This window comes from Misgurnus anguillicaudatus, chromosome 1, assembly GCF_027580225.2.
Source record: "Misgurnus anguillicaudatus chromosome 1, ASM2758022v2, whole genome shotgun sequence".
Lineage (NCBI taxonomy): Eukaryota > Metazoa > Chordata > Actinopteri > Cypriniformes > Cobitidae > Misgurnus > Misgurnus anguillicaudatus.
Genome location: NC_073337.2, coordinates 11,626,167 through 11,650,057, shown reverse-complemented (window position 1 = coordinate 11,650,057; position 23,891 = coordinate 11,626,167). Strand labels below are relative to the sequence as shown.

At 36.8% G+C, this 23,891-nt stretch overlaps 1 protein-coding gene across 1 annotated transcript; it reads left to right on the top strand.

Annotated features, from left to right (window-relative positions):
• The first annotated feature begins 920 nt into the window (after positions 1-920).
• On the top strand, positions 921-18,141 carry LOC129432081 (uncharacterized). Its single transcript, XM_055190299.2, has 9 exons — positions 921-1,100; positions 1,405-1,607; positions 5,021-5,113; positions 6,255-6,350; positions 6,995-7,105; positions 10,655-10,775; positions 13,718-13,997; positions 16,052-16,104; positions 16,197-18,141. The coding sequence occupies exons 1-9, from the start codon at positions 1,097-1,099 to the stop codon at positions 17,414-17,416; spliced, it is 2,181 nt and encodes a 726-aa protein (XP_055046274.2). The 5' UTR covers positions 921-1,096; the 3' UTR covers positions 17,417-18,141.
• Positions 18,142-23,891: the final 5,750 nt, after the last annotated feature.

Genomic DNA, 23,891 nt, shown 5'->3' with positions numbered 1-23,891 from the left:
GACTTTGTTTTAATGACTTAAGCACATTTGCGACCAAAGAACATCCAGAGACATACACTGCTCTCGTGATCTTTGTTTTATGTTTTAAGTTCCTTGATTATATTGTAAACATTATATATGAACATTTAATATTCTTTAACATTTTGAGTGATGATTTTAACATAATTCAGAAAAATCTCTTATAAATTGTTTTCTAATTTTGAGCTCCACTGCATTAACGGTAGATGGCAGTAATCCCCCGCTGTGTGTAGTGCGCCACTAAAAGAAAGAGGGCGTGAGGCAGACAAGAAGCTCGGGGGCGAAACCAATCGGAAGGGATCATCCCTAAGCCATATTCCCTGCTAATATCATAACTTTTGATGTACAAACTCTAGAGGAAGATGCGCGATTGTGTCTCATATTGTAGTCGATTAAAATACACTTGGCGAATAGAGCAATGGAAAACAACGTAATTTTCTATTTTCTAGAGCGATGTTTATGCGTAGTCCCCTGGCCGAAGTGCCCTTCAAGATCGCAAAAACGCCGTTGGAAAGTACCCTAGGTGTTGTTCATTGGGTGCCAAACCACACGAACGACAGCCAGGGACTAACTTAGTTCTTCCTCCAGGTGGCGCTTGGTGGCTCAAAATACCGGAATTTACATGAAAGAATATAAAAATTTTTGAACTTTTTTTGTCTTATATGAGATATTTATACAATAAAAGCGTATTATTTCACAATAACTAAATATCTAACATTGAAATACAAACCCGTTAAATCAATGACTGCATTATATTTAAATTCAGTAATCATCTGCGCTGCGATAACAACTAAAACTCTACTGACAATAATTTGAATCTAAATATTAACAATGGTAAACTTGAATATCAAATCAAATAAAAACACATTAAAGTATATAAATGTTAATTTATATGTACACCCGTCGTACATCACCAACCTCTTTGCCAGCAAGCTCCGCCCTCATGTTTCTTTGTGCCATGCTTGCCCCTCAATCTTTTTCTATCGGTAACGCATGCGCATGATCTAGCAGGACGAGTCGACGGTTAAAGTTGAACGCAAGATTGTTTATCGAGCTTATTATTTTGAGGAAAGAAGTAATGGGTATGTGTTTATTTCTGCAATGTAATCAGCTGTATTCAATTTTCGTCAACTCTTTACTGTCAAGTGCTAACGTCTGTCGCTTAGATAGGATGTTGCATGATGTGATGTACACATGTTCAACTATATCATGCTGTAAACGATTACTCGGTGTTTATAGTTGTAGGCTATTCATTGCTGATACAGACATATATACAGTTATTATATATTGCACACATGTCTGTTTGTAATATTATAACATTACAATTATAAGCATATATTTGAAATATTTTTTTGTGTCTTCAATCAATTGATCATCTCTCTTCAGAATCCATTCCTTCTCTCTCTTCGTTGCGCCTGCTTGTTCCTCCTTTACGTCTCACATCCGCATTCATGTGGCAAGTTGTCCAGGATCAAAATGTGGAGCAGTTTGGAAAACTGGAAGAATTTGTTTCTGTTATGACTAACCTCGTCCCAGAGCTCTTAAGTAAAAGGCAGAGGGCAACTTTGATAGTAGGTTTGCGGGCAAAGGTAAGACCTATATGATTTATTTTGTAGTGCTTTCTGCTTTAGAATTACATGGCTAGCCTAAAATGTGTAAGTCCACTGTTTATTCATAGCATACCCCGGTCACCAGTACACACACAGCTCTCAGACATGCACACCAGTTCTCTAACACTTCTTAATCTACTTTACTGTGGTTGGGGATTCACATCTATTGTTAAAATGTAGTTGAAAGGTTGGTTTACTGCCATGTATTATCATTTTGTACTTTGCAGTCAGCTGCAGGTGAAAAGACATTGTCACGGACTGATTTATCGGCCGATATGATTATAAAAAATGTCCAAATATTGGCCTTGGCAATTCTTGGTCAACCACTAGACATCACTGTAATATAAGTGTGTGACTGTAATATAAGTGCATGACTGCGGGTCAGTTTAAAGGCATCTTTTCTCCCGCTTGTGTTTGAACAACTTGCAAGTGGACAGAAGAGATGGATTAAAAACACCAAGTGTAAATGGGTATGTGTCTCTCTCGTCCACTTATAATCCGATCGATCAAAGCGCATCTTAATACCAGGTTGTTGTGAAGACACCGCTTGCCTGCTGCTGCCAAAATAATAGACCTACTGACTGAACAGAAAGGGTTGGTGTCAGGGCACTCTGTTAGACAAACAAGTACTTACATAATTTACAAGCATTTTTGTTCTGTAAAAAATCTTTCATATCTGCGGCTTATATGCCGATACAGATATATCTGCGACAGGCTCATATCGGCCAATAAAATCGGCAAAACGATAAATGGGTCGGGCTCTATTTAACAGACCTGGGGTGCGTTTCCCAAAAGCATCATTAGCCAACGAACATCGTAAGTTCCATCGTTACTAACATCGTTCAACGATTTGGTGTTTCCCAAAACCATCGTTCAAACGAACATTCGCAAACTGCATCACTAACGTGTGTCGTTGTAACGACAGCTCTTGACGTGTCGTTGGCAGCATCGTTCCTTGTTGTTATTATTATATGTAGACTTACGTTGATCATGCTTTTGAACAAAATAAGCAAAAAACATGTAGTACAGTCAATATCCATACTTCTAAATATATTACAATTTTATTTTATGTCTTCAAATTTGGAAACAGAATGAAAGCGCTGCATTTAAAAACCGCGCATGTGCGCAGTCCTACAAGCTTTAAGACCCTGGGGAATCCCTGGGAGAAGTGACATAAGAGGGAACTTGCACGTTAATTAATTATCTTGAAAATAAACAATAGATAACTAAATCACGATAACAAAGTCAGTCTTCCGATGCAATATATGTTGTTTACAGCAATAATCTGACATTAAATCGATTTGCACAGATTAATTAGTACTTCACCTCCCATGTGACATCATCAACTATGTTGTTTAACCAACATCTTTCAAATGACGAATGTGCGACAACGTTACTATGCTTTCGGGAAACAGTTGTGACAAGGTAGTTTGTTTCTCCAACAATGCATCGTACTATGGTCGTTCAGCAACGAGTTACGTCGTTGTTTGGAAAACGCACCCCTGTGTGTTTTGTATCACAGGTGCAGTGTTTGAAGGAAGTAAAGCATGTGCTTATGCTATTAAGAAAATGTAGCATAATCTGGCCAAAGAAGAACTTTTGTTTAATATTAAATGTTCATTTAAAAGCAGCATACATTCAGCATATTATGTTATTATTTAAGGAACACGCACGTTTGTTAAGAAACTATCCGATCTTCGTTTACATTTCAAAATATATGTATGCATAATATATAAGCCTATATAATAAATAATAATACATAAGTCTTATATAGCGCTTTTCAAAGGACGCAAAGACGCTTTACAAAAATGAAACAAACAAACAAAAAAATGAGAGTACTAATTAAGGTTGTATTGCCATATGAAACAGGTGGGCTTTTAACAGTTTTTTGTAGGTGGTCAGTGAGTCCGAGTTTCTGATGTGGATAGGGAGTGAGTTCCAAAGGGTAGGGGCAGCAATGGCGAAGGCTCGGTCCCCCAAAGTTCTGTGTTTTGATTTGGTGATGGGTTTGAGAAGGTTTAAATCGGCAGAGCGGAGACGATATGCATCAATGCATGTGTACGTGCTGACACACACACATTCTGTAACCACCACACAATTGGTGCATAACTCTAGTACCTGTGCCTAAACCGATACTTTGAAAAAAAGAGTCACAAAACGACGATCATAAAACGCAACGTAAATTCTTCTGTGTTTGTCATTTTGCCATTATTTGTTTTATAATTTGCCTAAAGCACCATCACATTTTAAACTCGGCGTTCTTGATTTCTTAATTATATTTCTGTATGAGATTTTTGAAGTGTGAATTAAATGACATTTCAAACAATTTTCTCCTCAAACTTTTCAACACTCAACTTTGATCTTAAAATATTCTGTTATTGGTTGTTAATAATCTGTTCAATGGTTGGTTATTGTGTTTTATAATTTGGCCAATAAAATACACTCGGCGAATAGAGCAATAAAATACAACGTCATTTTTATTCTTTATTTGGATCAACTGTTTACATTTCCTTCCCGAAGTGCCCTTCAAGGGCGCAAAAATGCCATTCGGAATTCCCCACAAATATTTTTATGTGCCTGTGAAACTACCAACGTTTTGCTGCTTTCTGCATGTCTTCAATTAAATGAACTTGACACTTTTGACTGCTGCGTCCCATCTCAAAGGCCCATATCAGCTGTAGTACTAATAAAAACATCAGTAAAGTAATACGTTTCAGCAGGTCTTCTGAAGAAATGTTACCATGTTAGCTTTCTCTGGCAAAAACGAAAATATATTTGGCTAAGGCTTGCCAAATCGTTAGTAGACCAAGGTTACTTTTGGCCTTTTAAAGTTAGATTATTAAATCTTTCTATTTCTTGGATAAATGCATTTTTTAAATGTTTGTTTATTATTAGACTACTCAACACTAAATAAAATAGTACAATGAGAAACTTACTTATATTAAAACAGCTAGTATTAGTAATAACGATCGAATTTGACGGATGGTGTCTGTGTTATAACACAAATAAATTAAAGACATAATTTTCCATTACTATGAATATGACTCATTTGTATTAAACAGAACGTTTAACAAAAATTAATAGACGGAAAACATTTTAACTGCTTTTATAGCATAAATAAATCTGAAGATCCTTCGATTTTTCAAAATAAATTATTGGTTTGCTTTTTTAATTAATATAAAACTACAATAATATAAAACATGGATCTAAGTTAAGCGAAGAAATTACAATTTTATTATTAATAATAAGCAAATTATTTCCACTTTAATTATCCAAAAAATAAATGTGGTGATGAGAGAAGATCTGAAATCAATGAAAATAATGTCTTTAAAATTGTATATTTATGTATTCTCATGTATTCTCTCTCTTTTTTGTAATGATTGTTGTTTTAGATGATTCTTGAGATGTGTAGAGGTGAACTTCCAGCAGATCTTCAGACTGTAAAATCACACATTCACCGCATTCAGACCACAGATTTATTAAAGGTATACAGATTCTGGATGGATTATTTTCAGATTGATTATATGCCTGTTTTTATCTTTATCTTACCTTAGAAATAATGAGAGCTTATGTTTGAGGCCGTTATAAATTTAAATGTGTGTCTGTTTACATTCACAAAAAATTTTGATAACTGGTCCAGTTTATTAAAAGAATATAACATTACTTTTACAAATTAGAAATCATCCAACAACAGCAGGCTTCCTGATTGATTGTTATATTAAGCTTATGTACAAAATATGGAAAGTATAGATGCGAAACCCTCTAAGTGCGTTTGACGTGTTATCTTGTAATGTTTTTGATCAGACTCTTTAGTGGTTTCTGCCAACAAACCGGTATTTCTGAATGGCCCGAGACCGGGATTAAGCGGATATAAAGTGAAAGTATTTAATGAAAGTGTAAAAAGTGCTGAGAACATTGTTAAAATCATTAAAAACCAGCATTTAGCAGTTTTTGCATCTGAGCTCTTCATATATGCCTTTGCATGATCTGAACATTTTGCCTCTTATCAGTTTTTCTTTAATATCATAATTTAAACCATTATACAGATAATACAATTAAATTAATTAAAGTCCCTCTGTAATTGATTTTATCGTTTAAAACTCGTCTTTGAGCCTTGTAATAGCGTATGTTACAGTTTTTCTTTAAAATAGCTTGAATGTGGTCCATGAATATGTGAATTAGTCTCCACCTGCACTTAATCACACCAGCTGCGACCATAAATATATATGTACGTAGATGCTACATCTCGCAGTTTTAGACGCACAATTTTGAAATTGTTCAAGAAAAAAACAGATCGGGATTGGCCTGAGAATTCAGGTATCGAAATCAGATCGCTAATGGAAAAAGTACCGGTGCATGGTGTTGGACCTTTATTATTCGTTCAATGTTTTTAGGACATTAAAACTTACATCCGTGGTTAGACACGGTTTTAATATACACAGTTTTTTAAACATTATTTGAATGCTATTTGTATATAATTATACATTTCAGTCAGATATAACACACTTTTTTACACTCATCCATTTTTTGTATCTGCCAGATTGCATTCATGAGAGATGGACTTAAATTTGATCAGAAAATGTTCATGTAAAATATTGATAAATAATTGTAATGTTATGTTCTCAGGTGAATGACTCGGACATGGAGAACTTACAGGACAGTGTACTTCAGCTTGTTCTGAGCTTGCTGGAGGACTCTTTCAAAAGAGAATACTTCTTTCAGGTCAGTTTTTTAATTTAAAAGGACTTGTATTAAACAAATTCATGTTAGTTTTATTTATTAAAATTGCTTTTAAAATGTCACTAGAGAATTTCAAAAACATGAAAAGATTGTTATAAATGTTTTCTATCCTTTCTAGAGATAAAAATGGCACTAAATTACACTACACATTAAATTACATTAAATGCCACTACATCCAATAATAAGAGGTCGCTCTAGTGCAGAAATTCAATATAGGGCGCAGAAGAAGTACCAGTTACACACCCATCTCTGGAAATTGACTTAAGGATATATTTATATTGCTGTTCTTCAAACCTTTTTGGGTATTTTCATGATAATAAAGAATATAATGATTATGTTATAAACGACTTAAACAGTGATTTCAGATAGATAAGAACTTACTGATCGAAAGCCGCAGTACATGAAATGGCTTTGCATAATATCGGTTGTGCGATTCAGAACCGTTATCGGCCACTTATTATTAGTGTATATCGGCATTTATCGTCCAATCCCTAATTTAAACCGTTAATCAATAAGATGTTCTGGAAAAAATGTAGATGTAATTTTTTGCCATATCGCCTAGCCCTACTCATGGTTATCACTTGCCAGAAAATCACTGTACATGAGTTTTTTTTTTTACATTTCAGGAGGTATTTCCTGTAGAGTATGGTCCTGACTTTGATAAAGCACTACAAGTACTTGTTGGCTTTTTCCTGTCCAGATTGGAACAACGTCTGCCTGTACCGAACTTCAAACCGGTGTGATGATGCTTTTTAATTGATTTATAAAAGTGGTTCTCAATCTGTTTTTGACATTTCATGAAATAGATAATATAATGTGTTTTATTTAATCTGAAGTTTTTAGATTGTGTTGTGAGCTTTCTTAGAGATGGACTATTGAAGGGGCACAAAAGATTGCACCCTACACAAGGCCGCCTCATGCTGAAAATTTTGACTAATAACTTTTATATATAATAGTAGAAAGATTCTGGCCAGCTCAGTCTTCAGGTGAACAGTTATTTAGTGGTAGTACTACATTAGTTGTTAGAGCTAGTTAGTTAGTTGTTAGCGAGAACAACCAATCAATCAAACCAATAATTAAAATAATCATAAACAGTCATAATGCAGCTAAGCTTATGAAAAATTAACTATTTTAAAAAGGTTATTGTACATGCATTTGCTTTTATATTTCTAATGGTAACTTGTCCATATAGCAAGAAATCATGTCTTAAATAAAAATAATTGTTTCTGTCAAAAAAAATATTTCTGCAGCATGAACTTGACCCTACCTCTTACTAGATAATTTGGAGTCTGGTTGCTATTTGTTTGTTTAAACCAGTGTTTCTCAAATTTTTTCAGCCCAAGGACCACTTTATCTTCCAATTTTTTTCTGAGGACCACCTAACAGAATCCCACTCTAACACTCCCCCAAAAAACAACAAAATAGGAAGGATAAGCTAAATTTAAGTTTAATATGCAACTGTTTCAAGTCAAAAACAAATTTTTTAAAAACAAATGTAATGCTATGTTCATAAATTATTATATGAATTTTATTTCATTTGAAAAAGTAAATGTGAAATGAGTTGCAGCTTAATATGAACAACAAACTGCACATGTGAAAAAAACTGCAATTAAACATAGTATAACAGCCTAGGTCCCACTTAATGTCATTCCAAAGAGCCATTAGTTTAAAGGCGGAGTCCATGATGTTTGAAAAACGCTTTGGAAAAGGAGACGGGCCGACTACCAAAACACACTTATAGCCAATCAAATCAAATCAAATCAAATGCCGGGTTGCGTATATGTGGGGCGGGTCTATCAACAGAAGGTCCAGATTCTATTGGGGTATGGGCGTGTTTGTTTGGGTGATTTCAAATATCAACATTGGCTTTCAAACATCGTGGACTCCGCCTTTAAAACTGAGGTGGTGAGTATATGAAGTCTATGGTTGTAACTATGGTAACAATAAAATGCTAAAAAAAAAAAAGGTTCCCCTTAATGTCCAATATCACTGAAATTACATGGATTTTACACATGAACAAAAACTAGTACATTACAAAACTAATAGATCTTTGGATTTTAGCTGCTTTCAGTTGACGCTTGATCTTTTCTTTTGACTCCTCTTTGGTTTAGCCAATCGATCCATTTTTACGTTACTAAAACAGAATGGCAAAAACTGATATCCCAGTTTCGCAAGTGCATTAAAAATCTACTTAAATAAGTGACGATTGTATAAACACTTGCCTAGTTTAGGTCATCTAGTTTAGGACCACACTTTGAGAATTACTGGTTTAAACTAATGTTTTGCCTTCACAGTGTACTTTATTTTCAACTTGGACATTGTTTGAAGCAGAGCATTCAATGGGTCTTTGTCAGGTGACATCACACCTTAAAGGGATAGTTCGGCCAAAAATGATATTAAACCGATTTACTCACTCCCAAGCTGTCCGAGTTGCATATGTCCATCGTTTTTCAGACAAACACATTTTCGGGTATTTTAGAAAATGTTTTAGATCTTTCAGTTAATTAAATGTGAAGTTACGGGGTCCACGACCTTCAAGTCCAAAAAAAGTGCGTCCATCCTTCACAAAATAAATCCAAACGGCTCCAGGATGATAAATAAAGGTCTTCTGAGGGTAATCCGCGCGATGTTGTAGTAGAAATATCCATATTTAAAACTTTATAAACCAAAATAACTACCTTCCGGTAGCGTCGCCATCTTAGACTCCTCTGTATTCAGGAGAGAGTATTAGCGTAGTGTACGCACTTTTCTTAGTGACGTATGACAAATTCGGAGGGCGGGGGCACAGAGTAGCAGCAGAGTAGCCTCCGTAAGCTGCGTATAGCTATGATCTTGAATGCGGACGCGACTACGATGGCGGCGCTACCGGAAGGTAATTATTTTCGTTAATAAAGTTTTAAATGTGAATATATTTACAACAACACCTGAATCTTTATTTTACATTTGCATTTATCTTTATTAGATTAGTGCAATTATCATCATTTTATTTATTTATTCATTTATTTTGTTAAATTTAAGGATAATTCCGGTATTAAACACTTTAAATCTAATTCTGGTGATGGACACTGAAATTTTGACAATGGGTCGTGTCTTGACTTTTTGACTCGTTTAGAAGCGTCTCTTGACTGCTTCAGAATGGAAGTAAAGGACCATGCACAAACATGTCATTAAAACAACACTTAACATTCATTTTCAAAACTGTGCTACTCACTGAGTGGTTTGTGGTGTTCGTTGATGATTAAAAACAAATATATCGGCACAATGTATGATTTCAATCTGTGTTATTTGCTATGGTGGAACTATTTTTTCAGGTACCTCTGAAGCGTTAGCACACTCCCGACCACTTGATGGCGACAACCACTTTGACGTACAAGGACGCTGAATGGAACTTGGTGTCTAGCGTATAGACAGTCACAATCGAGCTCAACTTCAAACCTAAGGCTGGTCACTGAGCCATCAAATATGGAAAAATTTTATTTTGAGAGAAACCGGGCGAAAAAACTACAACTACATGTAAACAGACACCTTTTCCGTTTCCGGTGACAGAGTGATATATATCAGCGAGCAATGAGAATTCCAAGAGAAGTCAATGGAATTTTATAAAATGCCAAATAAAACATGACAGAAACTGTATCTCGCTACACTACTTGTTTTTAATCATCAACGAACATCACAAACCTCTCGGTGAGTGACACAGTTTTAAAAATGAACGTTAAGTGTTGTTTTAATGACATGTTTGTGCATGACCCTTGACTTCCGTTCTGAAGCAGTCAAGAGTCAAAAAGTCAAGACACGACCCATTGTCAAAATGTCAGTGTCCATCACTGTAGTTCAACCAAAACAAACCAGAAATGAGACTCAGGGTGTTGAATACCGGAGTTATCCTTTAAGGTGTAAATTGAATATAGGTACCGGTATGTGAAAGAGGTGTACTCTTGTGTACCTGTTTTAAGGTTTCGTAGGCTATTTTTATAATATGCTTAGTTGATGTGTGGTTAAAAATTAAGAAAAGGACAATAAACATATTTGGGGGGGAAACTCTTGTCTGACTGCTTCATTTCCACTATCTGTTTTCTTTATGCTTTTCTCTTTTTCTGTAGTCTCTTCTGTGTTCACACTCAAAACGTTTAAGATGGCACCTGGGCCACAGCACTCACACCAAACCCACGTGTCTGACAAAGACCCATTGGATTATTCAAAATAAAATATATGGATTCATCCTATTTGCAGCCCTGGTTCTTTTTGATTTGGAGTACTTTGTAATTTTGTTTCTGTTTTTATTTCAGCTTTCTCTGCTGCTCAGCTGTGACCCTGCAGAGTTGGATGCATGTGTGACCTCTGTTTGTAAATCACAGTGTTTACTATCCTTGCTGCAGACAGATGTGTGTGGGACATTGGAAAAAAATGGTAAATTTTAATTTTTGAATATCAGTATAGTTTCATTTATTTTAAAGGAGACATTTCACAAGACTTAAGATGTAAAATAAATATTTGGTGTCCCCAGAGTATATATGTGGATCAAAATATCATATAGTTAATTTATTATAACATGTTAAAATTGCCACTTTGTAGGTTTGAGCAAAAATGTGCCGTTTTGGGTGTGTCCTTTAAAATGCAAATGAGCTGATTGCACTAAATGGCAGTGTTGTGGTTGGATAGTGCAGATTAAGGGCGGTATTATCCCCTTCTGACATCACAAGGGGAGTCAAATTTCAGTGACCTATTTTTTCACATGCTTGTAGAGAATGGTTTACCAAAACTAAGCTACTGGGTTGATCTTTTTCACATTTTCTAGTTTTATAGAAGACATATTTTCATGATATGTCGTCTTTAAGGTCTCAATTAAAACGTTTTATTAAAAAATCACGCAAACAATGATCGTGTGGGTTTAAATGGCACCACTTCTAAACGGACTAGGGGGGAAAACAATTCATCCGTCTCCATTGACTATGTATTGAGAGAGGCTCCCTCCTTCTCAATTCTGGCTTGTAACAAAAAACAGAATAATGCCTAAAAGCTGCTGTGTGACAGGACGTACAGCATTAAGCCAGAAATTAGTTTTTATAAGCTGTCGAGCCCAAAAAAACGAGCGTTTAAAGACACAAAAGTGGAAACAGACAACTTTTCATAGTACTTCTATTAGTAGAACCGCGCCCACTAGAGCAGCGGTTCCCAAACTTTTTTTCCTGCGCACCCCCTTCTATGTCCCGACCGGGTTGGCGCACCCCCAAACCCCACTTCAAAAAAAAATAAAGACTCGCCATAAAGACTCATGTTTAATCATGTGCAAATAACCAGGGGCCGGTGAGCCCAGTCTCCTGAAAATGCGTATAAATAGCACGAAGTGTAAAACTCGTGCAATACATACGCCAAATTCCACTTTGGCGTGCGTGTGATGCGCAAGTCCTTCACTTGAGCGGGGCATCTTTTTTTGTCGTTTTGTTTATTGGTTTCTCAATTTTTTTGCTATTTTTTACCATTTTCGCTTGGGTTTAGGGTTAGAGCAACTTTTTGTTATATAAAAAATGACTAACCCAAACCCCAACTCTAACACCAACACCAACCGACCAACGCTTAAATATGGACAAAAACATGGAGAAACCTGTATATTAAATAACCTCATTAAGCAAATCTAAAATCTAACCCTAAACCCAAGCGAAAATGGTTTAAAAAAACTGAAAAAAATTGAGAAACCAATAAATAAAACGACAAAAAAAGATGCCCTGTTTAAGTGAATGGGAAGGACTTGCGTATCATATGCACGCCAAAGTGGAATTTGGCGTATGTATTGCACGAGTTTTACACTTCGTGCTATTTATACGCAACCTCAGGAGACTGGGTAGGGCCGGTTGCACCAGCGGGACGTAAAGAAGTTGGGTGTAAGTCCTACGTCGGGCTTAGCTACGTCTGACATTGTGAAAAATATTACGCCTGTTGCACCATCTGAAACTACGACTAGACGCAGCTACGCTCAGCGTAGATGATGCGCGCCCCTGTGTATGCGTTTAATATTTAGACGCCATTCGAGTTTACTATGGTAAGAAACGTACACTTACTGCCGCCAGCTAATAGATGACATATGAGAGCTTTCCTCATGTTAACCAGTGCGCTCTCCCTCAAGATGCGTGCATCACGTGCAGACCCATCAAACACATTCACAAAAGCCTTTACAGTTCGCACAAAAGGTGTATAATAGTTTGCAGATTCATTATAACAGCTCAAGTTTCAAACAAAATTAAATGAAAGCTTTTAATAAGTTCTCTACAGTGTCTTTGTAAGTATTTATGTATTTTATTATAAAAATTAATTGCCGGTCTCTCTACCATGCATGAAAGCACATTGCTCGCGTATCCTGTGCATTAGACGCACCCATGTCTCGTCCCATTTGATTATTTCTATTTTTGCCATAGAAAAAAGTCTCTCTCTCTTGGTCCCTCTCCTCCTTCGTGACTAACAACTTTATCATAAGACGTCCCACTTGACAGTTTCCCTGATTTCAGCCAGTTAAGCATATTTATAATATGGAATGAATGAAACGAGTTGACGCGCATATAGCGGCTGCAGTGCATAACAGAAGAGCAGTGCGTAGAAAAAGAGTCAAGACAGCAGCTGTCTTCTACGTTTCTATCAAAAACTAAAAGTATAGTTTTTTTATTTAAAATAAAAGCGATTACAAAGAAAATGTTTACTGTTCATGTTTTTTTATTCATTTATTGTATGGAAAAATCCCACTTAAAGAACCAGACCGCCATTAGATTTTTCCACTCGCGCACCCCCCGGTGGCCACACTTTGGGAATCCCTGCACTAGAGGGAAACGTTGTCGGCGATCCACTTTTTTCTCCTTAAAGACTGGGTTTTACAACTCGATAGCTTATAAAAACGTATTTCTGGGTTTTTTGGCTTGTTAGCTGTGCGCCTTGTCACACAGCAGCTTTTGGGCATTGTTCTGTTTTTTGTTGTAGGCCGGAGATGACGGGGAGGTGGCCTCTCGCAGTGCAGGGTCAAGTGGAGACGACTGGATTGTTTTCCCCCTTGGTGGGCGTGGTTTTCAAATTTGCATAACTGCGCTCCGTCTCTATAAACATTTGCTATATAGAATATATTAAAAACTATATAAGAGAATTTAACCATGCTACAAGAGCACAAAGGAGGTGGTCAGTTGTCGCTGGACACTCATCAATTTGGCAGCATAAGGATGGAGATCAGGCGGAAATCCAGGTTATATGCTCACACAATGTTCTTAACAGATGATTCAGATCCAAATATAAATCCGTATTGCTTAATATAAACCTAAGTAATGCAGAACATGTGAATGTGTAATTTTTATTTCATCTTTTTCATTTCATAGTTCTTCCATCTATTGTGGAGGATCGAATATTCTCATCATTGTTGCTGCCTCCTATCAGTGACTCTGTCATTATAAACCAGCACAATGATGATGGCAAGTTACAACTGCCTGTTTGTTCCGTAAACCTGCAAAACCAAGAACACAGTGTAGACAAGGAGACCGAGACAAGTGATCCAAACGTCCAAGATGTGGGATCAAGCTTCAGCAGCGAATCATCGGAGTGCTCAAGGGACAGTGATGGAGAAAAGGGCATTATTTCTAATGCAGATGGACTGCAACAAAGTTTTTAACTTGCTTAGGGTGGGTTGGGTGGCTAACTAGTTGCTTAAAGGGACACTCCACATTTTTTTTAAATATGCTCATTTTCCAGCTCCCCTAGAGTTAAACATTTGATTTTTACCGTCTTGGAATCCACCCAGCCGACCTCCGGGTCTGGCGCCAGCACTTTTAGCATAGCTTAGCGCAATCCATTGAATTTGCTAAGACCAAGTTGTGATTTTCTAGGAAGATATGGCTAGGAACTATACTCTCATTCTGGCGTAATAATCAAGGACTTTGCTGCTGTAACATGCAATTATATTACGCAGCAGCCGAATATAGTCCCCTTAGTACTTTCAATAGCAGGGGACTGCTATTATTATTGCGCCTGTGCAGGCCATGTTACGGCAGCAAAGTCCTTGATTATTACGCCAGAATGAGAGTATAGTTCCTAGCCATATCTGCATTGAAAATTGCAACTTTAATTTTCTGTCTGTCTTAGTACGTGATGTAACTACAGAAGAGTCAAGTTTTAAATAGGAAAAATATCTAAACTCTTGGGCTGTGTTTTAGGCGCGATGCTGGTGGTCTAATCAGATTCAGTGGATTGTGCTAAGCTATGCTGGGAGTGCTAGCGCCAGACCCGGAGATCGGCTGAATGGATTCCAAAACGGTAAAAATCAAATGTTTAACTCTAGGGGAGCTGGAAAATGAGCATATTTAAAAAAAAAGTGTACTGTCAATTTAACAGCTGCCTAGTTGATTACTAAGGTTGATATGTTTATCTCTGTTTAAAAAATTCTACTTTTAATATTTTTTGTGGTTCTATAAAAGGATATGAATTTATTTGCAAGTATCCTGTGAGAGTTTTGGCTTTGCTTTATCATGCAGTGATATTTATCATGCATAAACCTTCTAAATGTATCCAATTTAAAACATTAAAATTATGGCTATCAATCGATTTTTATCAAATTAATTGCACCCTTTTTGTGTGAGTAATCGGGATTAATCGAACGAAAATAATTTTTGTTGAACTGTTTTTGTCATCAATTACTATATGCCACAAATGTGTGTCAAAAGGACACACTTGTGTTATTAAAACTGGTTTAAAGTCTGTAACAGATCTCAAAAGTATCAGGGTTCTCACGGGTCCTTGAAATCCTTGAAAGTTTGTGAATCTGGGGGGAAAAAAATCAAGGCCCTGGGAAGTTTTTGGAAATAAACATGCATAGATACATGTCATTGAAAGTGCTTGAATCTATTTTATGCAAGAAGTTTTCTGGAAAAAAAAATCCATATTATTCTCTGTGTAGTGTAGGATAATATCATAAAAATCAAGACTTTTTAGCCACACGTGCTAAACTGTTCCCTTTACATGCTTATATCTTCTGTATGCGAATGTTGATTCATACCAAAACGCTTTTTTGCATAGTTGTGTTTGACACATGAAAACGTCTGGAGTTACGTATGTAACTGTTGTTCCCTGAGAAGGGAACGAGACGCTGCGTCTCCCTTGCCATTCTTCCTGCGTCCCTGTAACGCCGTCTTTGGCAATATTTCAGATAGCGATATACTTCCTGGCTGCTGTGTCACCCTGTATTTGTCGTTAAGCTTCACCATTGGTTGAATTTGATATAGACATTCATATGCACTTGGAGGCATCCCCAAAGTGTCACCGCAGTGATGCAGCGCGAGTTCCCTCGAAAGGGAACTGTAACAATGTATCTTAAAAGGTAACACAATGTAACTTTGCGCTCACTTGAAATGTGTCCCCACATTTAGTCCTTGAATTTGAGGGTATTGCACCTGGAAAGTCCTTGAAAGTTCCTTGAAGTTAACTAAGGTGTGGGAACCCTGAAGTATGCACACTAAAAACAGGCACATGTTGTGATCTTTTAATTCTTAAAAAAATCAAAGGGGATGAGCTAGTTTTCTGTAATATACATACAGTAGAAATGCATCTGATTTGTGATTTTAAAACCACTTCAGTTTGCACATTTGTAAAAATGACAGTCCCCCTTCATGAATAGAGTAAGGTATGCTTTAAAGTTGTAAAATATGCTTTGTTTTTTGTAGGAGTAACACAGAAGAACAGAATGTACCATCATCCACTAGTAATGCCCATCAAGGTACAGCATCTCACAATATCTTTAATTCTCATTTTGCCTTTTTTTCATCTTTAGACTGTACTCTGTTCTCTATTTGTTCCCCCCTTTTTTAGAAGATTTAGTTTTCAAAGCAGCTCCTCTCCAGCGTACCACTCTTGACACCTTCCCAAAAAATCCTTCTAAAGGCTTTCATTACGCTGGCCGGACCGTCCACAAATGTCATCAGTGTACAAAATATTTCATATACCGCACTGATCTTTTTAAGCACCAGGAAATTCACAACGTAGACGGGGCACACAAGTGTCCTCAGTGTGGGCTTGTTTTCAGCGATCTGACACAACTTACTTCACACAGAAACACTGGCTGTAATACAAGAGTTTTTAAATGCATCAAGTGTACAGCGCACTTTAGATCTCTCAAAACACTGTACAGACACAACCGAGTGCACAAAGAGAAAACCACACACAAATGCCCTGAATGTGGACGGTTGTTCACAAGTCTGTCACGTTTGGTCGGTCACCGGAGAATTCACAAATCTCCTTCCATTAAAAGGAGTTACAGTTGCAAACAATGCAGCGAGACTTTTGGATCATACCGAGCCAGTTTAATCCACCAGAAGATCCATAAAGTTCAAGACATTCGCCCGTCTAAATCAGAGCGGCAGCCAGGAAAATGTCGTTTTTGTGACTTAACATTCAATGTTGATAGTGAATTAAGAAGCCATCTCAAGACGCATGCAGAATTTCGGCCATATATATGCGATCAGTGTGGGAAGTGCTTTTCGGCAAACAGCAGCCTGCTCGCCCATCTCTCAAACCACACGGGCGAGAAACCTCTCCTTTGTTCGCAATGCGGAAAACGTTTTTACAGCAAGATCCAATTGAAATCCCACATGAGGTGTCATTCCGGTGAACGGCCACACATCTGTCCATACTGCAAGAAGCAGTTCTCCCTGTCTGGGAATTTGAAAATCCACATCAGAATTCATACCGGAGAGAAGCCGTACGTTTGCCATCAGTGTGGAAAAGGTTTCGTATCCGCCGGATGCTTGCAAGTGCATCTGCGCTCTCACACGGGAGAGAAACCGTATCAGTGCAAAGTCTGTGGGAAGAAATTCGTGGTTTCGAGTCACCTGACGGCTCACATGTGTTTTCATACCGGAGAGCGGCCACACTGCTGTTTGCAGTGCGGGAAAAAATTCATCCGCCGTTATGACTTGAGCAAGCACATGTACACTCATATTGGGAAGCGTCCGTTTCCATGCCCGCTGTGCCCGAAGGCGTACACGTGTCGCACACACTTGAACAGGCACATGAAAAGTCACAGTGTTTGACTTGCGTGAATCATTTTGTTAAGTGCCTTGTGTAGAGTATAAACATCTATGATCGTACAATGAAACTTTGCTCATTTCTTACACACCTATTCCCAACATGTATGCAATTTTTTGTGCAACCTAAAAGGAGAATTTAATTTTTTTTCATGTTTATCAAGAATAACTAAAAAAAATTGCTCGTATTCTGTACTAAAATTGTTCACCTGGTTAAATTTTTTTGCTAAAAACTCACCTGGTTTTTGAGAGGAAACTTACTTGATTAGGTTACCAGTGGATGATAAAATTATCAAAATTGTTTCTTCCTCACACAAAACCATTTCAAAATAACACAAAGCATGTGGACTATTTCCATACTGCTGTTTAGAAAAATATTGCATACAGGTTAAGTCATTTATGATGAATTACTATTATTGCTGAACTGTTTACACTAGTGCTGTTAAACTTGGTCAATTCCAGTTGATTCACTACAAGTCATTTGAAGAACAACTGCAACATAACTTTTGATGTTTATTTGTAATATAGTTTTGAGCAATTTCTGTAGAAATATAGGCTTAGAGCCCATGTATTGGTTTTTCTTAGATTTATGTTTGTCTAACATCATTTAAAGCTAAAGTCGGCATAATTATAAATCAACCATGAATTGATTGTGCTGAATATCATAGCTGTATACTGAACAGAAAATGTCACTACTGTATCACTTAAAGTAGTAAAATTTTGTGTCATCATTTGTTGAATTGGTCATTCAATAATGAAACTTTTATATTTACTTACAGTACTTTGTTTGGTGTCTTTCTAAGCTTGACAGTACAGTATGCACTTGACATATTCCATCCTTTCCGTTTTGAGCACTGATTTCTTTTTTTAAGTTATGAATTTTAACAGAAACAGTTAGAAACTAAAACTGCTATATAAACAAGCTAGTCAGACTTCTTGTGGTGGGGGAAACTAGAAAGATTTATGAGCACTGCTATTACTATAAATGGGGTAAATGGGAAATGCAACAGGGTTCCCACGGATCCTTAAAATCCTTGAAAGTTTGTGAATATGGGGGAAATAATTCAAGGCCCTGGGAAGTTTTTGAAAATATGCTTTAATCTAATTTATGCAAGAAGTTTTCTGGAAAAAAATCCACATAATTCCCTGTGTAGTGTAGGATAATATCATAAAAATTCTAGCCTTTTTAAGCACACGTGCTAAACTGTTCGCTTTAAATGCTTATATCTTCTGTATGCGAATGTTGGTTCATACCAAAATGCTTTTTTGCATAGTTGTGTTTGACACGTGATGACGTCTCGTGTTACGTATGTAACTGTTGTTCCTTGAGAAGGGAATGAGACGCTGCGTCCCCCTTGCCACAATACTTCCTGCGTCCCTGTAATGCCGTCTTTGGCAATATTTTAGATAGCGATATACTTCCTGGCTCCCGCGTCACCCTGTCTTTGTCGTTAAGCCTCACCATTGGTTAAGTTTTAAATACATATTGAGACACACTTACCCCTGGAGGCGTCCCCGAAGTGTCACTGCACTGACGCAGCGTGAGTTCCCTCAAAGGGAACTGTAACAATGTATCTTAAAAGGTAACATGATATAACCTTGCTCTCACTTGAAATGTGTCCCCACATTTATTTCTTTGAATTGGAGGGTATTGGACCTGGAAAGTCCTTGAAAGACCTTGAATTTGATGGTGTGGGAACCCTAAATGCTCATTATGGTCACAGTTTAAACAACCAATCATCTAAAGATAAAGACTGACGATCTTTTATTCATTACTATCTTGACAAGAAATTCCTAATGATAAAGGCTATGTTAAAAGTAGAATACTAATTGACTATTTTAAAAAATATATATTCACACTATGAAAACTGTAAAAATCAAACTAGGAAATTATACAAATATGAAGTAGTTTGAAGTTTACATGTGTGCAGTTTTCTGGAAACAGTTAAAGAAATATTAATATGAGAAATGTAGTTTTAAAGGTGCAGTGTGTAATTTTTGAAAGGATCTCTTGACAGAAATGCAAAATAATATACAAAACTATATGATCAGGGGTGTATGAAGACCTTTTTATAATGAACCGTTATGTTTTTATTACCTTAGAATGAGACGTTTTTATCTACATACACCGAAAGTCGTCATTTTGTGCCGCCATGTTTCTACAGAAGCCCTTAACGGACAAACTTTTTTTACGAAGTTGTCTCCGTTGATTATATGTTTTCCGGTGGTGGCTAGCATAGTATCTCAATGCGTTTCAAAAGCAAGGGGTGAGCAGTGGACTGAGCCGTTGGTTGCAATTCGCAACCTCACCACTAGATGCTGCTAAAATCTACACACTGCACCTTTAAAATGTAGTGTGTTTCATTGTCATGAAACCTCTTCATGTTGTTTTTAACAAATTATGAAGCTTTATGTGTGTGGTAAAATAAAAACCCTGAGAAAAATAAGGTTAAACTGAGGCAGACAACCATCAAGGTATTATAATAGGCATTATGCCCAGCTGCACTACTTCCTGAACTTCAGCCAGCTCCTTGTTTCCTGTCTGCCATTATTGGACAAACTGATTAATCCAGGTGTATCTGATTATTGTTGTTGTGACTACTTAATCAGTTTGTCCAATAATGGCAGACAGGAAACAAGGAGCTGGCTGAAGTTCAGGAAGTAGTGCAGCTGGGCATAAAGCCTATTGTCAGTGGAAGACTGCTCTTTGTTTTTCAAAATTTCTTTAGATTATGAAAAGACCGATCATGAGCCTCATTCACTTTCATAGTAGGAAAAAAATACGATGGAAGTGAATTGGGCTCATAAATGGTTTGATGACAAACATTCATCAAAATATCTTCCTTCGTGTTCATTGGAACAGAGACATTTATACAGGTTTGTAACAACAAATGATGACACAATTTTCATTTTTGGATGAACTGTCCTTAAAGAGCTTACAAGTTTAATTTAAACACATGAAATTAGCAACATCTCTTTGTTACATCTACAGTTGTGTTTAAAAATAGCAGTGTACTAATAAAAGTGAATAAAAGCACAAATGTTCTAGATAGGGGTTATTTTCTTATTTCAAATGTATTGAAAACATTACGCATTCAATTTCAAATCAAAGCATTAACAAAATTATCAAATCTGTCTTGTTCTTTTCAGGAATGCAAAGAAAATTTAAATTAAGCTGTTTAAAGCAAATGTTTCTGTAGACACTTCATACTAAAGAAATTTCTTAAGATTTAACTTTACTTTAAACTATAGGGGGTGGTTTCCTGGACAGGGTTTATCATAGTCCCAGACTAAAATGAATGTTTTAGCTGCCTTCATTTAAAAACACCATGTACTGATGTATCTTAATGTATGTCAGTGCCATTGTTTTATCTCAAGATACACACCCATTTTTTTTTTGTTTAGTTTTTCGTAATGTTTGATTGTAAAAATCACTTAAATGTCCTAATATAACTAAGGCCTAGTCCTGTTTTATCTAAACCCTGTCTGGGAAACCGCCCCTTGACTTACTAATATTTAAGTATTGTTGTTGATAACTGCTGCACATCTGTGTCAAATAGAGTCAACTGACACATGTATTTTAAATTTTGTATTGTTTGGAACATATCAATTTTTAGGTTTTGCTTCAGAAACCGCATTTTTGTTGTGTCTTCTTGAAGCACCCATTTTAGGGGCATTTCCTCTTCTGCAAAGTGCAAGATAATATCATTAACTATAGTGTTCCTGTATAGCTCAGTGGTGTAGAGCATTGTGTTTGCAGCGCAAAAGGTTGTGGGTTCAAACCCAGTGAACACACAAAATGATAAAAAAATTTTTATTTGTAATGCACTTTGAGTCACTTTGGATAAAAGCGTCTGCCAAATGCATTAATATAATAATAATAACTATTCCAATGTTTTCAATCTGATCCATGTTCACTTCTGTTATGTCCCTAAAATGTTGGTGTACAATGTACCACTCTTTGATCCATTTTCACCCAGTTCTGTTGATTCACGGGAAGGAGCACGACTACAAGTCAGCATGGCCCGTTTGCATTTTAAAGCGCAAGAGAGAGCCCAGATGCGCCAAGCTGAACTGAACATGCAACTGGAAATTCAAAAGCTGTAAATCGAGGCAGAGAAGCAGGTGAAGCTGAAGCAGCTTAAGTCAGAGGCATTAAAAAGTGCTACTGGCTCAACTGTACAGCCGAACACTGCTCAAGCCCATTTTTTCCTCACCGCAAGATGGTTTGTTCCCCGACACTTTTGCCGTGCGTAAACACATTGCACTTGTTCCTCAATTTAGAGAAACTGAAGTAGGTAGATACTAAAGTGCATTTGAACGCATGGCCATTTCTCTTCGTTGGCCGAAGGAGGTCTGGTCATTGCTTGTAGATTATTTGGTAAAGTGCAAGAAGTCTGTTCTACGTTATCAATTGAAGATAGGCTGAAATAATCTGTTAAATCTGCTATCTTGCGAGCATATTTGGTTCCAGAGACTTATAGACAATGTTTTAGAAAACACAAAAAGAATCTTAAACAAACATTTGTGGAATTTGCTAGGGAGAATAGAGTGTTGTTCAATAAACACAGTTATATAAGATGAAGAATGCTATTGGAATCATGTTGATGTCCAGATTATAATGCTTTGCAAATTGATACTGTACAATAATTGGATGGCGTGTTGTGAATGGTGTTTTTTATCATGTATTATTTATGTTTTTATTTTTATACTATTTGGTGAGACTTGCTGCTGTGACCAGCTAAATTTCCCTCTGAGATTAATAAAGTTTATCAAATCAAATAAATGGTGTTCTGCAAGTAAGGCAAAGATTTTGACTCTTTAAGAGAGTTGATGTTGCTGGAAGAATTTAAAGAGCACCTATTTCATTGCTAAAAAACAACGTTATTTTGTGTATTTGGTGTAATACAATGTGTTTGTGTGATTTATGGTTAAAAACACATTATTTTTCACATAACGTAAATTTTTGTAGCTCCAGATATACTGCTTTCCTCAAATGCATTGATTTTGTACATATCTCATGGATTTGAAAAGCTCTGTGTCCCTGATTGGCCTGCTAATCTGTACATTTTGATTGGCCTAAATATTTCTGACGTCAGCCGGAAATGTGACGCTCCTTACCATGTTTGAAAGATTCGCTCACAATGCAATGCTAACAGGAGTTAACTTACAGGCGTGAGGAATTATGATAATGTCGGTCTTGACTACATCAACAGGCCCAGGAAGTAAACTGTTGCTTACAATCCGGGTGTTTGTTGTAGTTTAAGAAAAGATTTACGTTGGAGACGATAACTAGCGTCATTGTTTACTTTGGGGTTTGTACCTTTTGCGTATCGTTAACATGTACTAATACACACTAAAACACCAAAGGAAGTGAATGTTTTATTGTTACAAGAAAGGGCACGTGATTGCTGATTGTTTGGTTTTGAAATGCAAACAGCAGCCACCACCAAAAAGCGTAGGGTTTGTTAAAATGATGAGAGTTACCGCCCTTTTTTGTTAAAAAAGGGTTAATATCTCTGTCTGGAAAAAGTGAGGACCAGGAAGAAATAAAAATACTTAGGGACACTAGTGCTATGCAATCTTTTATTGTGGATGGTGAATTACAATTATCTGATGAAACTTTCTGTGGCTCTAGTGTGTTTCTACAGGGCATTGAAATGGTTTTCGTCGAAATTTCCTCTCTATCGCATTTACAGAGTGAATTGAATAAGAGTTGCTTTGTGTCCTTCACTTCCTGTGAAAGGTGTGGAATTAATTCTCGGTAGTGACCTAGCATGCGGAAAGGGAATGCCTGTTATTGTAGTTGTTGATAAACCAAATGTTATGTTGCTTCATGTGACTCAGAGGTACTCTCTGAAACTTACCCTGATGATTTCCCAGCCTGCGCCGTTGCGTGTGCTCAGTCGCACAGAACCGGTGATGTAGTGGAGATGTCTAGCTCATTCATGTGTCCACTCTTGTCAGGTGATAAATCCTGAAACTAAAAATAGTTCAAAGACCGAAGACCTAGGTGAGATAATGTCAGATGCAGAAATACCAGCGAGAAAATTATCATTGCACAGAAAGAGGACTTCTTTTTAATTCTGCTATTTCCCTTGATGTGGCTAAGGATAAGAAATTTGCTTACTTCCTGGATAATGACTTACTAATGCGAAAGTGGTGTTCTAACGCTGACGAGAATTTAGACTGGGATGTTGTGTATTGAATTGTGGTTCTGTTTCACTATATTGTGCGTGGCTTATGATTACCAGCTGGTTAGTCATTTAGGAGTTACCAAGACAGGATTTTGAGACACTTTTGTTGGCCAGGGTTAAAGAAAGATATTGTTCACTATTGCCGTACTTGTCATATATCTCCTATTACTGCAATGGTGGAACAGTTTAAACATGTGTTGATAGACTGTGTTGGTCCATTACCAAAAACGAAGTCTGGTAATCAATTTTTATTAATTGTTATGTTTCTGGCCACCCGATTTCCA

Excerpts from the sequence above, each read along its gene's own strand:
- LOC129432081 (XM_055190299.2), top strand. Across the intron at positions 6,351-6,994 it reads AAAGAGAATACTTCTTTCAG|GAGGTATTTCCTGTAGAGTA; the intron begins GTCAGTTTTTTA and ends TTTACATTTCAG. Across the intron at positions 10,776-13,717 it reads TGGGACATTGGAAAAAAATG|TTCTTCCATCTATTGTGGAG; the intron begins GTAAATTTTAAT and ends TTCATTTCATAG.